Below are 16547 nucleotides of genomic sequence, written 5' to 3' on the forward strand. Positions count from 1 at the left end.
AGCGACGGTCACCCGACCAGTCGATAGTGCCCAACTCGACAATACATAGAGTATTGGAACTTCAAAGGCAATATTATTTATTCCATGGGAAGACGTTATCAGCTGATCTTTGATATATCGATCGTAAACAGAGAGCTAGTATGCATGGCAACTGACACGTATTGTTGAAGGCCATTTATATTAACGAAAACTTGATTTCCGAGCGGCATCCTCATTTCTAACTCATTTTGCACTTCGTTTTAAAATTTTGAACGGTATATTGTGTCAAGTTAATATTTTAATTAAAAATGCCTTGTAACGCGCCTTGTTCAAGAGGAAGTACGCTTACCAATGAATTTGATTGCATGAGAGCTGCAAGGGGTGATTGGTAAGTAACAGTTTCATTTCTGGACCTGATGTAGTGATACACTTGTTTTTTTATTAGCAGGAAATTCGCACAATACAGTAGGTTATACTATGCTCAGTTCAGTCAAACGTAGGCCTTTTCTTGTACTGAATGGCATGGTATCTTTCACATAGCTGGTCGCATCACGTACACATGCATTTTAAATCCGGTTCATGGTATTTATTCTGTCCACAAATTTTGTAATAAAAACCGTGTATAGCAAAGCGATTCACTGAATGTCTCAGTTCATATCCGCTTTTTGTTCACTGAGTCGTCCTTACTGCCGTGCAATAGTTGTTCGTACCCTGGGGTGGACTGTAGAGGCATTCGGAGACGAAGTTCCTCAATGTAAAATAGTTCCCTTGTCAGCTCATAAGCCAGTCGAGAAAGATTGTACTTTGACACACACAAAACCTTCTTCAAGAAAGTCGCTTTAACTTTTTCTAATAGCGCTAAGTGTTTCTTCTTCAGATATGGCTAGACGATTTCCAGGCCGTATGCCACAACGGGTGTTACTTTCAGCTAACAATTTTAGAGCCGTCTTTAAGGAGAGTCTGTTTGGGTGTAGGATGTCATTAATTGCCTTGATTGCCGCATTTAATCGATCTCTAGTGTGCAGTGTAAAATCCTTGCCAGAAATTTGTAATGTAACACCCAGGTACTGTTTACACTTCTTAGGAGTCCATCCCTTGCCCTGAAAATTGTTGACCTTCCACCCTTCCTAAACGTCATCGAGACTGTCTTTTCTTCGTTAAGACGAAGCTCATTCTTTTCCACCCATTCCTTCAACAAATCGAAAGCTGCTTGCAGCTTTTGCTCTGAACTCGTCTGCATACATATACAAAAGAAGTCAGTATGGTCTTAATGAGTCGTGTTATGTAACTGTTATTCCCTATCAATTGTCCTAATTTCTCTAAACGGATCTTCCTGTTAATTATGTCCAACGCTTTGGTAAAATCTATGAAAATGCCATGTAATTTCCCTCATGGGACTGCTACAGCTGCCTCAACATCATTTTGAAGACATTGAATAGCCTGTATTGTTGATCTTCCCTTCCGAAATCCAAACTGTGCCTCCGGGAGTCTGGCATCGACTTCTCTAGTCAGACGTTTACACAGTAGCTTTGTTAAAGTCTTGAACATGGTGCACTCGAGAGCAATACCTCTATAGGCATTTGGGTCTTCCGTATTTCAATATCAATCAATACTGATCTGCATTTAGGGCAGTCGCCCAGGTGGCAGATTCCCTATCTGTTGCTTTCCTAGCCCTTTCCGAAATGATTTCAAAGAAATTGGAAATTTATTGAACATCTCCCTTGGTAAGTTATTCCAATCCCTAACTCCCCTTCCTATAAATGAATATTTGCCCCAGTTTGTCCTCTTGAATTCCAACTTTATCTTCATATTGTGATCTTTCCTACCTTTATAAACGCCATTCAAACCTATTCGTCTACTAATGTCATTCCACGCCATCTCTCCGCTGACAGCTCGGAACATACCACTTAGTCGAGCAGCTCTTCTTCTTTCTCTCAATTCTTCCCAACCCAAACATTGCAACATTTTTGTAACGCTACTCTTTTGTCGGAAATCACCCAGAACAAATCGAGCTGCTTTTCTTTGGATTTTTTCCAGTTATTGAATCAGGTAATCCTGGTGAGGGTCCCATACACTGGAACCATACTCTAGTTGGGGTCTTACCAGAGACTTATATGCACTCTCCTTTACATCCTTACTACAACCCCTGAACACCCTCATAACCATGTGCAGAGATCGGTACCCTTTATTTACAATCCCATTTATGTGATTACCCCAGTGAAGATCTTTCCTTATATTAACACCTAGATACTTACAATGATCCCCAAAAGGAACTTTCACCCCATCAATGCAGTAATTAAAACTGAGAGGACTTTTCCTATTTGTGAAACTCACAACCTGACTTTTAGCCCCGTTTATCAACATACCATTGTCTGCTGTCCATCTCACAACATTTTCGAGGTCACGTTGCAGTTGCTCACAATCTTGTAACTTATTTATCACTCTATAGAGAATAACATCATCCGCAAAAAGCCTTACCTCTGATTCCACTCCTTTACTCATATCATTTCCATTTCCCTTATAGAGCATTCTAACAGTAGACCTCCTTCAATGATTAGGGATAGTTCTGTTGAATACATCCGTTTATGATTGAAGTAATAGCTTGTTTAAGCGCTGGCAATGCACTTTTGAGATGCTCATTGTTAATACGATCAGGGCGGATATCTTCCTTTCGTAGAACAGTACTAAGACGGTTCTCCCAAACTTCCATTAGAATATTTCTAGGGTATTTAGGTTGCCTTGGATTGAGTGCTCTGTACGAATCCCGTTCCGCCTCCTCAATCAGGTGTTCTTCCTGTTCCTGGTACGCTTCCTTTATTTATTTTATGATACCTTCATACTCCTTCCTAATTTTATATAAGCTTGTAAATGCTCATCAGTTGAAAGGTTTAGTGCTAATTGTAGAGCTTCCAGTGTAGACCTACAGGCCATTTAACAAACTTAATTGAACCACGGTTTTGACTGCCTTTTTTGGACAAACCACGGGCAAAGTAGCTCTATGTATTACAAGCTCCAGTCTCGACATTGCCTCGTCCAGGTTGCCTTCTTGGATCACTTTAATGACATTATGACCGTCCGCCTCGAGTATTACTTCTTGCTGTCATTTTCTCAATGTATTAACAACCTCGGGTTTTCTGGTGTTTTCTAAAGACGGTCGAAATGATTTTCTGATTCTTGGGTATAATTTTTCCCAAATTCGTAAATACCAAGTGCTGGTACCGTTGCAACACATATATGTTATACATTTTGCCCTGTTTACCAAGGTGAGACGTTTCTCTTCCAGGTATCCAAGTACATTACTCGTCTTCCGCACTGGCAATCAATCCGGCAGTTTAAGTCCCGTACGAAGATAATGATGTCGTTCTTAGTTGTTACAGTTAGTGCAGAGGGAATTCCATCAATAATTTCAGCAGAAGTAAACTTCGGCTGAAAATATGTACCTATAAACACGCACAGTTTTTTTTTTACTTATCAACAAGACATGGTTAGATATGTACAGCACTTTGAAAGATGCAAATATAGCTTCAAGCAAGCTACAACCCCTAAATACTCTCATAACCATCTGAAGAGATCTGTAACCTTTCTTAACAACCTCGTTAATATAATTACCCCAATAAAGATCATTATTTTCTTTCCTTTTTCTATTTGATTTACGTCGCACCGACACAGATAGGTCTTATGGCGAGGATGGGACAGGAAAGGCCTAGGAGTTGGAAGGAAGCGGCCGTGGCCTTAATTAAGGTACGGTACAGCACCAGCACTTGTCTGGTGTGAAAATAGGAAACCATGGAAAACCATCTTCAGAGCTACCGACAGTGGGATTCAAACCCTCTATCTCCCGGATGCAAGCTCACAGCTGCGCGCCCCAAACCGCACGGCCAACTCGCCCGGTCATACTTCTTGCAGAAATGTCGCAATTCGAATGCGGTCAGTAGCAGTCTCGGTTACTAGAGTCAAATTTACCTCTGTCTTGCACATGTCGTCAGTATACCACTGACTTTTCAAGTGATGTAAAGCTGACCAGCATTATAAATGCCTTATTTAAGACAAATATCGAACCTGATCTGGGATTAGCATCACTACGTGTTTCAGCCTCCCCTGTGAAACATGTGACCTTGCCGCGGTGGGGATGCTTGTGCGTTCTAGGGAAGCCGCAGGTGCAACCAAATACTAAATACTTTAGTATTTGGTGCAACCCAAGCTAACTACACTACTACGTAGGCTCCTCCGGCGGTTAAAGCTCCCGTTGGCTGGAGCGCTATGACGTCACGCGATATGAACGATAGCGAGTAAGGTACACAGTCGCAGTACAGCAAGCCTGTCAGTTCTCGTGCCTGTGAAACATCTTCCCAATCTTTCATCAAATAATAGTCTGGTTTAGTCCGATTCGATATGTAACGGTACTTCCAATAGAATTTTAAAAAGGGAAAATGCGTTAAATTTCGTCACATGCTGAGCAGGTAGAACATCAACTATCAAATACATGACATATAATAAAATCTAATTCTAATTTCGTGTGGCTATTTCTAGCCGAGTGCAGCCCTTGTAAGGCAGACCCTCCGATGAGGGTGGGCGGCATCTGCCATGTGTAGGTAACTGCGTGTTATTGTGGTGGAGGATAGTGTTATGTGTGGTGTGTGAGTTGCAGGGATGTTGAGGAAAGCACAAACACCCAGCCCCCGGGCCAGTGGAATTAACCAATGAAGATTAAAATCCCCGACCCGGCCTGGAATGGAACCTGGGACCCTCTGAACCGAAGGTCAGTACGCTGACCATTCAGCCAACGAGTCGGATAGAAATAAAATATTGCCATGTAACTCAAAATAATAATTTATTTCCTGATGAAGTAAATATTTAGATCAAATGGCATAGGAAAATATGCATCATATCGACATCTTTATGGAATTGTATTGAAGTATTAAAACGTACGTGTCAGGAGACTTAATTAGTTGATGAACCAGCCCAAAGCTTAGCCTTCTTATTGGCACATTTTCTCAGTGCTAGCTCCTTACTCCTTGCACTTAAATGCCATATCCTAATAAATGCCCTGGTCCTTACGTAGAGACAAATTATTTTGTCATGGAATATTGGAAATTTTGACTTAATAATAGAAATAAGAGTTTTTATTACGTTTTTGCATCTGGAAACGGTCTTACCGTGAAACACACTAAATGAAATTTCGAACTGGCCTATGTTTTTTTTAACCACTCATGACTGGGATGTGTGAGGCCCCGTTTTGAAATAACCGAGATCCAGTAACAGGTCTCTTCTCGCACGACATGTTTGTCTCTTTCTTCGTATTCACTGTATATCGGATCACGGATACTGTATTATTTCATGAGCTTCGAAATATACTGTGGGGGCGGTAGAATAACACCCACGGTATCCCCTGCCTGTCGTAAGAGGCGACTAAAAGGGGCCTCAGGGGCTCTGAACTTTGGAGCGTGGGTTGGCGACCACGGGGCCCTCAGCCGAGTCCTGGCATTTCTTCCACTTACTTGTGCCAGGCTCCTCACTTTCAACTATCCTATCCGACCTCCCTCGGTCAGCTCTTGTTCTTTTCCGACCCCGACGCTGTTAGGTTTGCGAGGGCTAGGGAGTCTTTCATTTTCACGCTCTTCGTGGCCCTTGTCTTCCTTTGGCCGATATCTTCATTTTTCGAAGGGTCGGTCCCTTCCATTTTTTCTCTCTGATTAGTGTTATATAGAGGATGGTTGCCTAGTTGTACTTCCTCTTAAAACAATAATCACCACCACCACCTCATAAATATAAGTTATTAGCACATAATAATGTTATTGGATTTTACGTCCCACTAACTATGTATTTGAGCACCTTCACCACCGGACTGAGACGGGATCGAACCTGCCAAGTTGGGCTAAGAAGGCCAGCGCTCTACCATTTGAGTTGCTACTCAGCCCAGCTATTAGCACATAACAATAATTATAGAAAGTATGATTTTCATTCATTCATTTATATCTGATGCCTTTTTACCGTACGAGCTGTAATAATGGAAATATTCAAGAGTTTATTACAAAGTGTTTCAACACCAAGCATTGCTGACGAGGAAGTATTGTTATGCCATCACAGTAGCAAACTAACTGGCTATGAAGGTTGTTGTCGTTATTGTCTTTATAATATGCAAAATAATAATAATGTTATTTGTGTTACGTCTCACTAACAACATTTACGGTTTTCTGAGACTCGAGGTGCCGTAATGTTGTCTCATGGGAGTTATTTTACGTGCCGACAATTTATAGCACCACACACGTTTCCATAATATGTTGACTGCATTTTAATCAGTCCAGTGGTTCTACTTCAGATACTGATAACACGAACACTGTCCACGTAGTGAACTACTGTAAAACTGTTATGTGCTAAAAGCCAGGCTGAGTAGCAACTCAGATGGTAGAGCGCTGGCCTTCTTAGCCCAACTTGGCAGATTCGATCCTGTCTCAGTCCGATAGTGAAGGTGCTCAAATTCACAGCTAGTGGGACATAAAACCAATAAAATTAACATTATTATGTGCTAATAACTCATATTTCTGAATAGATTCCGAGGCTCGTGAAATAATACAGTATCCGTGATCCGATATACAGTAAATACGTAGAAAGAGACAAAAATGTCGGTCGGTCGCTTGCGTTCTTGGCTTACGCTGCGTGAACCATCAACGATAGACCCCAAGTGTAAGCGTACGCATTGTAGAGCATAGAGATCTCTACAAAAAAGTCCGCGATGGCACAATACCTATTTCCAACCGGCTGCCCTCTAAAAGCGATTTTATGCTATAGTCCGCGGTAAAAAATATAACTCCTTAAAATTAAATAAATATTTCGATATTATCCTCGAATTCCTCATAAACATAAATTGCTTGACCGCCTCCAGTATTTTATAAGGATTGCAATGACCTTGTCAGGACATTATTTGCATGAATAGTTCAGAAGTTATGACCATTTTAGACTGTAGTGGTAATACGTGTCAGCAAGACGGGCGAGTGCTGTCTCATATCACATGACGTCACGCAGAAGGCGGCCAGGGAGAGAAACAAGCGAGTGCGATGCGGGAAGACACCCCCTATATCGGATGGGTATCTGTCGAGAGTCCAGATTTAACGAATGGTTCATCGAAAGGGACGTAGCAACCTTTCGGGTGTTCCAAGGGCGGCAGTCTAGATAATTGACTGATGTAGCCTTGTAATAATATTGAATATGGCTTAGCTGTGTTGATACTGCTAAACGGCTGAAAGCAATGGGAAATCACAGCCGTAACTAACTCCCGAGGATATGCAGTGCTCTCTGTTTGAATGATGTTCTGATAATGGCGTCCTCCTGGGTAAAATATTCTGGAGGTAAAAACAGTCCCCCATTCGGATCTCCGAGTGGGGACTACACGAGAAGGGGCAATCATCGGAAGATGAATACTGACATTTTGCGAGTCGGAGTGTGGAATGTTAGAAGTTTGGATCGGTGTGGTAGGTTAGAGAATGTGAAGAGTGATGGATAGACTAAGTTAGATGTAGAGCCTAGTTGGTATAAGTGAAGTACGCTGCAGGGAGGGCAGGAAATTTGGTCAGGCGACTACAGAATTATCAACACAAAATTGAACAGGGGAAATCACAAGCTACTACGAGCAGCTTAGTGAAAGGATTATTGTTGTCAAGATTGACACAGAACAAATGCCAACCGCAATAGAGCCTACTATTTCAGCGAATGATGAAGAATTCGAAAGAATATATAAAGAGATAGAAGATTAAGTACAATATGTAAAAGGTGAAGAGAATCTAATTGTGATGGGGGACAGGAATACAGTGGTAGGTCAAGGAAGAGAAGGCAATGAAGTACGACAATTCGGATTGGGACAAAGGAATGAAAGGGGAAGTCGGCTGGTTGAATTTTGCACTGATCATAATTTAGTTCTTGCTAATACTTGGTTCAAACACCATAAAACTACGGCTGTATACGTGAGCGAAACCTGGGGACGCCAGAAGGTATCAAATAGACATCATTATGGTTAGGCAGAGATTTAGGAACCAGGTGTTGGATTGCAAGATTTTACCAGGAGCAGACGTGGACTCTGACAACAACTTGTTGATCATGAAATGCATCTGAAGTTGAAGAAATTGAATAAAGGAATGCAAGGAGATGGGATCTAGACAAGTTAAAACAAAAGAGTGTGAGGGATTTCGAGAAACATGTTGCACGAGGACTAAATAAAAAGGCTGAAGGAAACACAATAAAGGAGGAATGGACAGTCGTGAAGAAATATTAGGAAGAAAGGAAAGATCAACTAAGAATCAAAGGAGATGCTAGACCAGATTGATGAAAGACGCAAGTACAAGAATGCAAAAAACGAAGAGGACAGAATAGAACATAGGCGATTAAAGAATGAAGTGAATAGAAAGTGCAGGACGGCTAAGGAAGAATAGCTAAAAGAGAAATGCAAGGATGTTGAAGGTTGTATGGTCCTAGGAAAGGTTGATGCTGCATTCAGTAAATAATTTTTTTGCTAGTGGTTTTACGTCGCATCGACACAGATAGGTCGGCGAGGATGGGATAGGAAAGGCCTAGGAGTTGGAAGGAAGCGGCCGTGGCCTCAATTAAGGTACAGGCCCAGCATTTGCCTGGTGTGAAAATGGGAAACCACGGCAAACCATCTTCAGGGCTGCCGACAGTGGGATTCGAACCCACTATCTCCCGGATTCAAGCTCACAGCCGCGCGCCTCTAACCGCACGGCCAACTCGCCCGGTCATTCAGTAATTCAAGGAAACCTTTGGAGAAAGGAAAACTAGGCGTAAGCATATATATGAAGAACTCAGATGGAAAACCGCATCTAGGTAAAGAAGACAAGGCCGAAATATGGCAGTGAAATGAAATGAAAAGTCGTATGGCTTTTAGTGCCGGGATATCCCAGGACGGGTTCGGCTCGCCAGGTGCAGGTCTTTCTATCTGACTCCCGTAGGTAACCTGCGCGTCATGATGAGGATGAAATGATGATGAAGACAACACATACACCCAGCCCCCGTGCCATTGGAATTAACCAATTAAGGTTAAAATCCCGGACCCGGCCGGGAATCGAACCCGGGACCCTCTGAACCGAAGGCCAGTACGCTGACCGTTCAGCCAATGAGTCGGACAATATGGCAGTAATATATCCAATACTTGTATCGAGGTAAATAATTAGATGATTTGGTTCTGGAACAAGAAGAGGCTGTTGATGCGGATGAAATGGGAGACCTAATTTTGAGGTCAGAATTCAACAGAGCTTAAGAGATACCTAAATAGGAACAAGGCACCTGGAATTGATGAATATTGTTACTTGGGTAGTAAAATAATTAATAATAGCTGAAGTAAGGAGGACATAAAATGCAGGCTAGCACAAACAGGGAAGGTCTTTCTTAGGAAAATAAATTTGCTCACTTCGAACATTGATATAGGAATTAGATAGATGTTGCTGAAGAATTTCGTTTGGAGCGTGGCATTGTATGGAAGTGAAACATGGACGATAACTAGCTCAGAAATAAAGAGAATGGAAGCTTTTGATATGTGGTGTTACAGAAGAATGCTTGAGGTAAGATGGGTAGATCGAATAAAGAATATAGATATACTGATGATGATGATGATGATTGTTTAAAGGGGCCTAACATCGAGGTCATTGGCCCCTAATGGCACGAAATGAAATGACAAATTAAAAGTTCAAAATCATCCACTGACCAAAATGTCATGAAGAATGAATGGATGGACATGAATTTAAAACAATCAGTGGATCCGACTCAAAAAAACTATCATAAATAATAGTATTACTGACCAAGGGACCACTTCTAAAGCACAATCCTGAATCGAGGATGCTTGATGTCTAAAGGGGTCCAAAATCCAGGTCAAAGGCCCCTCAGAATGGTACTTATCGCTAGGAAGGTAGAAACATGGTATGTGTCATGTTGGGGTACTAATCAAAAGGAGCGAAGACTCACGGTGTTCCACACATGATGGTACTACTCACAAGTATTGTACGTCGTACAGGTAACGCTGACCTATGGTGTTTCTCACACAATGGCGCCACTCATAGACAACGCAAACCTATGGGGTTCCTCACCTAGGTGTACTAATCACAGGCGCTGGTATTCCCGTGGTGTTCCTCACGTAGTGGGTACTAATCACAGGCAACGCCCAGACCCGTGGTGTTGCTCACATGAGTACGACTCACGGGTACTGGAAACCCACAGTGATCCTCCCTCTGCTGCTACTAAGCACAAACCTATTTCGTATCTAATATAGTGGTATTACTCGCAAGTAAAGGCGACCCATGGTGTTCTCCGCGTGATGGTACTAATCAAAAGTAGTTTCATGGTTTTAAGACAATCATCCCTTGGTCGCCCCTTTTAGTCGCCTCTCGTGACAGGCAGGGGATACCGTGGGTGTATTTTCTTTCTGCGTCCCCCATCCACAGGGGATAGAGAGAGAGAAAAAAAAGAAGGAAAAGAAGGGATCCGTCACTTCGAAAAATGAAGTAACGGACGAAGAAAGACAAGGACCTCGAAGGGCGTGAAAATGAAAGACTGCCTAGGCCTCGAATGCTCTAATACCGTCGGGGTCGGAAAAAAACAAGAGTGGACCAAGGCAGGTCGGACAGGATAGCCGAAAGTGAGGAGCCTGGCACAAGTAAGTGGAAGCAATGAAAAGACTTAGCTAAGGGCCCCGTGGTCGCCAATCCACACTCCCAAGTTGAGAGCCCCTTAGGCCCCTTTTAGTCGCCTCTTACGACAGACAAGGGATATCGCGGGTGTATTCTACATGTGCGTCCCCCACCCGCAAGGGGTAGTGAGTTTGGTCCGCGAGAGGTATTTTATTTCCCTCAAGTCCGCCGGCAAGCCGGTTAGGAGCCCCCTATCCGCCACCTGGGACGCACCACGTGGGAGTATCACCTCTCCCCCTGCTGCGCCAGCGTAGTAGGTTCGTGGCAGAGATACGAGTACTGAATCGAATTGCTGAGAGGAGATCGGTTTCACTAAATTTGACGAGAAGACGAGATAGATTGATGGGACACATCTTAAGACACCCAGGACTTGTTCAGTTGGTTTTTGAGGTAAGTGTAGGTATTAAGAACGGTAGAGGTAGACCAAGGTATGAATATGGCTATCAGATTAGAGCAGATGCATGATGCAGTAGTTACGTAGAAATGAAAATATTAGCACAGGATAGGGTGGGTTGGAGTGATGATCAAAACAGTCTATGGAATTATGACTCAAACAACAACACACGTTTCAGACACTAACCTACAGTACGTACTGTGAACATGTATGAGGTACCGTGACATATACCGTGTGAAATTGTAATATGCAAGACCTTTTCTTGAGCCATGTTACCATTTTAGAGCTATGTGAGGAGACATATTACAAATAGGCCACCCTTGCTACGTACAGTAGATTTTAGTTCTTTGTACGAATAGCCACTTCCTGAGCATTTATATATGATTTCTCTTTCAGCGGGCCATGCTGCCCTGTTCCTGCACAATGTAAGGAGGTCTGTTGTACATCTCCGCCATGCTGTAAGCCGTGTGGACCAGTCTGTAAACCATGCGGACCATGTGGACCGTCTTGTGGACCATGTGGACCATGTGGACCGCCTTGTGGACCGTGTGGACCGTGTGGACCATGTAAACCTAAGTGCTGCTACCCTCCACCTCCGCCATGTTGTCCACCCCCGTGTTGCCGCCCTAAACCACTGAGTCCGCTGCCTTATTGTCTCAAACCTTGTTACGAGGAGTTCCTACCTCCTTGTGACCCATGTTGTCCTCCTCCTTGCTGCCCTGCCGTGTGCCCTCCAGCTTGTTTCCCAATGCCTGCGCCTCTACCTCCTAGGTCCTGTTGTCCACAACCTTGCCCTGATCCGCGGTGTCCTACACCCTGTTGCATTGACCTATGCGTGAAGACTTGCTGTGACAACCCACAACCACCTTGCAGCTCGCCCAACACTCCAGTACCTGCGCCTGGAACCTGTGGACCAATTGCCTTTATTCCAAGAGTAAGTTCTTAGCACTAAGTGGTGCAATTGGTTGATAAAAAGGGAACCATAATAGTAACTTACGTATCATGTTCACGCACTTCCACAAAATATGAGGTAGGATCTGAAAATTCGGAGACTTGATGTACAGTTCACCATGAATACTTAAAAGGCGGACGCACAACAACCTTCAAAGTAATCCCCTCGGGAGATTTTATACTTTTTTCTGCGTTGGTGAAGATTGTGGAAGTCATATCTTGCAACCTCCCATAAAGCCTTGTGCGTCGCTGCTCTCATTTCATTTTCTTCTAAGTGCTGGCATCCCTACAAACAATTTAAAAAAACCGAGCGAGTTGGCCGTGCGGTTACGAGCGTGCGGCTGTGAGCTCGCATTCGGGAGATAGTGGGTTCGAACCACACTGTCGGCAGCCTGAAGATGGTTTATCGTGGTTTCCCATTTTCACACCAGGCAAATACTGGGACTGTACCTTAAATAAGACCACGGTCACTTCCTTCCCATCCCTAGGCCTTTTCTGTCCCATCGCCGCCATAAGACCTACTGTGTCGGTGCGACGTGAAGCAACTAGCAAAAAAAAAAAAACAATAAAAAAGAAGAAAATATGCATTTTTCATCTTTAGAAAGAGATAAAAGTCGCAACATCAGGGTAGACGGTATGTTGAAGCAACTCGGAGACCAGTAGCAGGCGATGTGATGCCCCAGTCAGAATGCACTGGTAGGTGCAGCCGATACCCGAATAGTGTTAGGCGCCGTGAACGCGTCCTTAGAGATGTCATCGATGGTTTTACAACGATTGAACATACTGCGCCCTACTTCTTCCCTCCATACTATGACAGTTCGAGCAGACTGATCATTATTGGAGTTGGATTCTCGATCCTATTTAAAACAGCGGTGTCCTAAATCTCGCCATCGTAGTCACCAAACACTGCCGTTAGCATTGTGGCTGTATCTGAAGGTGTTTTTCAAAAATGACGGCAGAATTAAATGTTTGAACGCTGCTCTTGAAAATGTACGTGTCTTTGTATCGCAAACACGACTAATACAGCAAACCCTGCCTTTAGCGGAATCTTTATAAACCGGAAAAATACCCGTATCGGAAAATTGTCCCGGTCCCGTGAATTATGGTTAGATATTCCTGTAAGTTTGAGCCTCCGTGGCTCAGTCGGCAGCGCACCGGCCTCTCACCGCTGGGTTCCGTAGTTCAAATCCCGGTGCCTCCATGTGAGACTTGTGCTGGAAAAAGCGGAAGTGAGACAGGTTTATCTCCGGTTACCCCGGTTTTCCCTGTCATATTTCATTCCAGCAACACTCTCCAGTATAATTTCATTTCATCTGCCATTCATTAATCATCGCCCCAGGAGAGTGCGACAGGCTTCGGCAGCCGGCACAATTCCTATCCTTGCCGCTAGATGGGGGCTTCATTCATTCCATTCCTGACCCGGTCGAATGACTGGAAACAGGCTGTGAATTTTCATTCATGTAAGTTTACCAGTATTTAGCGGAACTTCTCTGACGCGGAAACGGAATAAAATTTTGCGACAACGACGGAAAAAGTATATAAATGTCCTTCCTAATCCTTTTCAGCGACGTTAAGCAAAATAGCAAAAAAAATATATATATATCCTTTTCAGTACATGTGTATTCCAAATGGATCTAAGATGGCCGAGATACTGGTTGTTACAACAAACTCTCGAACAGTGTAATTATAGTAATGTCTGTGCAGAAGATTACATGGCCATTGATCTAGAAATTGAGACAGAGATGGCGTTAGAAAAGCGGCTGGAATTGATAAGATTTCTGGGAATATACTAAAGACAATGGGTTGGGATATAGTACCATATCTGAAGTACTTATTTGATTATTGTGTGACCGGAGGAGCTATACCAGATGAATGGAGAGTCGCTATAGTAGCCCCTGTGTATAAAGGAAAGGGTGATAGATATAAAGCTGAAAATTACAGGCCAGTAAGTTTGACATGCATTGTATGTAAGCTTTGGGAAGGCATTCTTTCTGATTATATTAGACATGTTTGTGAAATTAATAACTGGTTCGATAGAAGGTAGTTCGGTTTTACGAAAGGTTATTCCACTGAAGCTCAACTTGTAGGATTCCAGCAAGATATAGGAGATATCTTGTATTCGGGAGGTCAAATGGACTGTATCGCGATTGACCTGTCTAAAGCATTTGATAGGGTGGATCATGGGAGACTACTGGATAAAATGAGTGCAAATGGACAAGACAAAAGAGTGACTGAATGGGTTGCTATATTTCTAGAAAATAGATCTCAGAGAATTAGAGTAGGTGAAGCTTTATCTGACCCTGTAGTAATTAGGAGGGGAATTCCTCAAGGCAGTATTATCGGACCTTTATGTTTTCTTATATATATAAACTAGCAAGATACCCGTGCTGCGCTACGGTATTATACTGATATTTATAATTGAATGCTTATTGTTTTAGATATATAATCCGCCGAAATTCGCGATCTGACTCGTTTTCTGCAAGAATCCACCAAAATTCCCGATCTGACTCGTTTTCTGTTATTTTACGGCACGTTTCCTCCATTTTTCAATCTTCCTTTCCAGTAATCGATTTCGTACCTCCCGGGCTAGGCTCAGGTATTCCTCCCGGTCAGTTGGGTCCGTAAATCTTTGCCATCTTTTCCTATAATCATTTTTAACATGGATAAAATCCTTCAGGAGATCCGGCGTGGTGTCATATTGGGTGCCTTGGCGGCACTGAACCCGCGACCGGACTGCATTCTTAGTCATTACCCGTCCAGGAGCCGTTTCCAGCGCGGTCCGCCCATTTGACGACGGTCCGGAACATTATTATTATTATTATTATTATTATTATTATTATTATGTGTTGCTGGAATGGCTGATGACAGGGAAAACCGGAGTATCCGGAGAAAAACATGTCCCGCCTCCGTTTTGTCCAGCACGAATGTCACATGGAGTGACCGGGATTTGAACCACGGAACCCAGCTGTGAGAGGCCGGCGCGCTGCCGCCTGAGCAACGGAGGATCCTTATAAGTACATTAATAACAGTAAAATCAATTGGTCTCACCTCCTTCTACACCCCACCGCCGTTAAGTTTATTTACCGACAACCCCACCCCCCCACCAAAAAAAATTAAAAGAAGGCTTGTTTCTTAATGTTTAAGGGAGATTCCAAACACCAATGTTCACGTCTATTACCTTCAGTTTTGAGATATAAGTATCCCCATAAAAATAATCTACTTTTTTCACTTCATTTCACACTAACCCCCCCCCCAAAATGAATTTTCCCGCAAAAAATACTTGTTTCTTTAATAGTAAAGGATCTTCTAAATACCAATTATCACGACTCTAACTTCTTCAGTTTTTGATTTATGTGTCCTCATGAAAGGAATTCAACTCCTTTACACTCCCGCCCTCCAAGATGGGTCCCCCCCCCCAAAACGCGTTTTTCTTTGTTTTTAAAGGAGATCCAAATACGAATTTTCACGTCTGTAACAACTTTAGTTTTTATTAGATGTATGTATTCTCATACAATTAAATCAATTAATTTTTCAATTCTTTCAACCCCCCCCCCTTCATTGGATTTTCTGAGAATACGTGTTTCTTTACTTTTAAAGCAGATTGCAAATATCAAATTTCACGTCTGTAACATCTTCATTTTTGAGATATCAGTAGCCTAATTAAAAGAATTCAACACCATTTTCAGTCGCTTTTACCCCCCTCCCCCTCCACCCAATTGGAATTTCCGAAAACTAAAAATACACGTTTCTTTATGTTTAATAGAGATAAAAAAATACCATTTTACACTTCTGTAATATGTTAAGTTTTTTAGATATACTGTAAAAATCCTCATTTTAAAATTTCACCCCTTTTGAGTTCCCCTTAAGTGGAGTTTACAAAAACAAATCACCTATGTTTCTTTACATTTACAGGAGATTACAAACACCCACTTTTTACGTCTGTAACATTTTACGTTTCTAAGATATTCTGTAGATATAGTCTTTCAAAAAATTCACCCCAATTTGTCACTCCTGTTTAACCGCCATTAATTGGATTTTCCTATTGGGATTTACAGGAAAAAAAAATACGTGTTCCTTTCTTTTTAGAGGAGATTCTAACTACCAATTTTTACATCTGTAAATTTTAAAGTTTTAAGATGTAGACACACTCATTTTAAAAATATTCACCCCCCTTTTCACCCCCCAATATTTGGATTTTCCAAAAACGAAAACAATCGTGTTTTTTTTATTTTTAAAGAAGATCCCAAACACCAATTTTCAGGTCTGTAATATCTTCAGTTTCTGAGATATAAGTAGCCTCATTAAAGGCATTCAACCCATTATTCACCCTTTTACACCCTTCCTATTGGGATTTTCCGAAAACTAAAGAATACGTGTTTCTTTATTTTTAAAGGAGATTCTAACTACCAATTTTTACATCTGTAAATTTTAAGTTTTAAGATGTAGATACACTCATTTTAAAAAATCACCCCCTTTTCACTCCCCTCCCCCCATGAATTGGATTTTCCAAAAACAAAAATATACGTGTTTCTGTA

At 42.3% G+C, this 16547-nt stretch overlaps 1 protein-coding gene across 2 annotated transcripts in view; it reads left to right on the forward strand.

The window, feature by feature from the left end:
- The first annotated feature begins 249 nt into the window (after positions 1–249).
- LOC136872658 (keratin-associated protein 5-11) overlaps positions 250–16547 on the forward strand; it is a 32648-nt gene continuing 16350 nt past the window's right edge. For both annotated transcript variants that reach the window (XR_010859972.2, XM_067146469.2), the window contains exons 1-2: positions 250–367; positions 11458–11995. Coding sequence is in view for 1 of the 2 variants with exons in the window: in XM_067146469.2 (XP_067002570.1) it covers positions 288–367; positions 11458–11995 (618 nt within the window). In the remaining variant the exon portion in view is untranslated. The remainder of the gene's footprint in view (positions 368–11457; positions 11996–16547) is intronic.

Source organism: Anabrus simplex, chromosome 4 (assembly GCF_040414725.1).
Source record: "Anabrus simplex isolate iqAnaSimp1 chromosome 4, ASM4041472v1, whole genome shotgun sequence".
Lineage (NCBI taxonomy): Eukaryota > Metazoa > Arthropoda > Insecta > Orthoptera > Tettigoniidae > Anabrus > Anabrus simplex.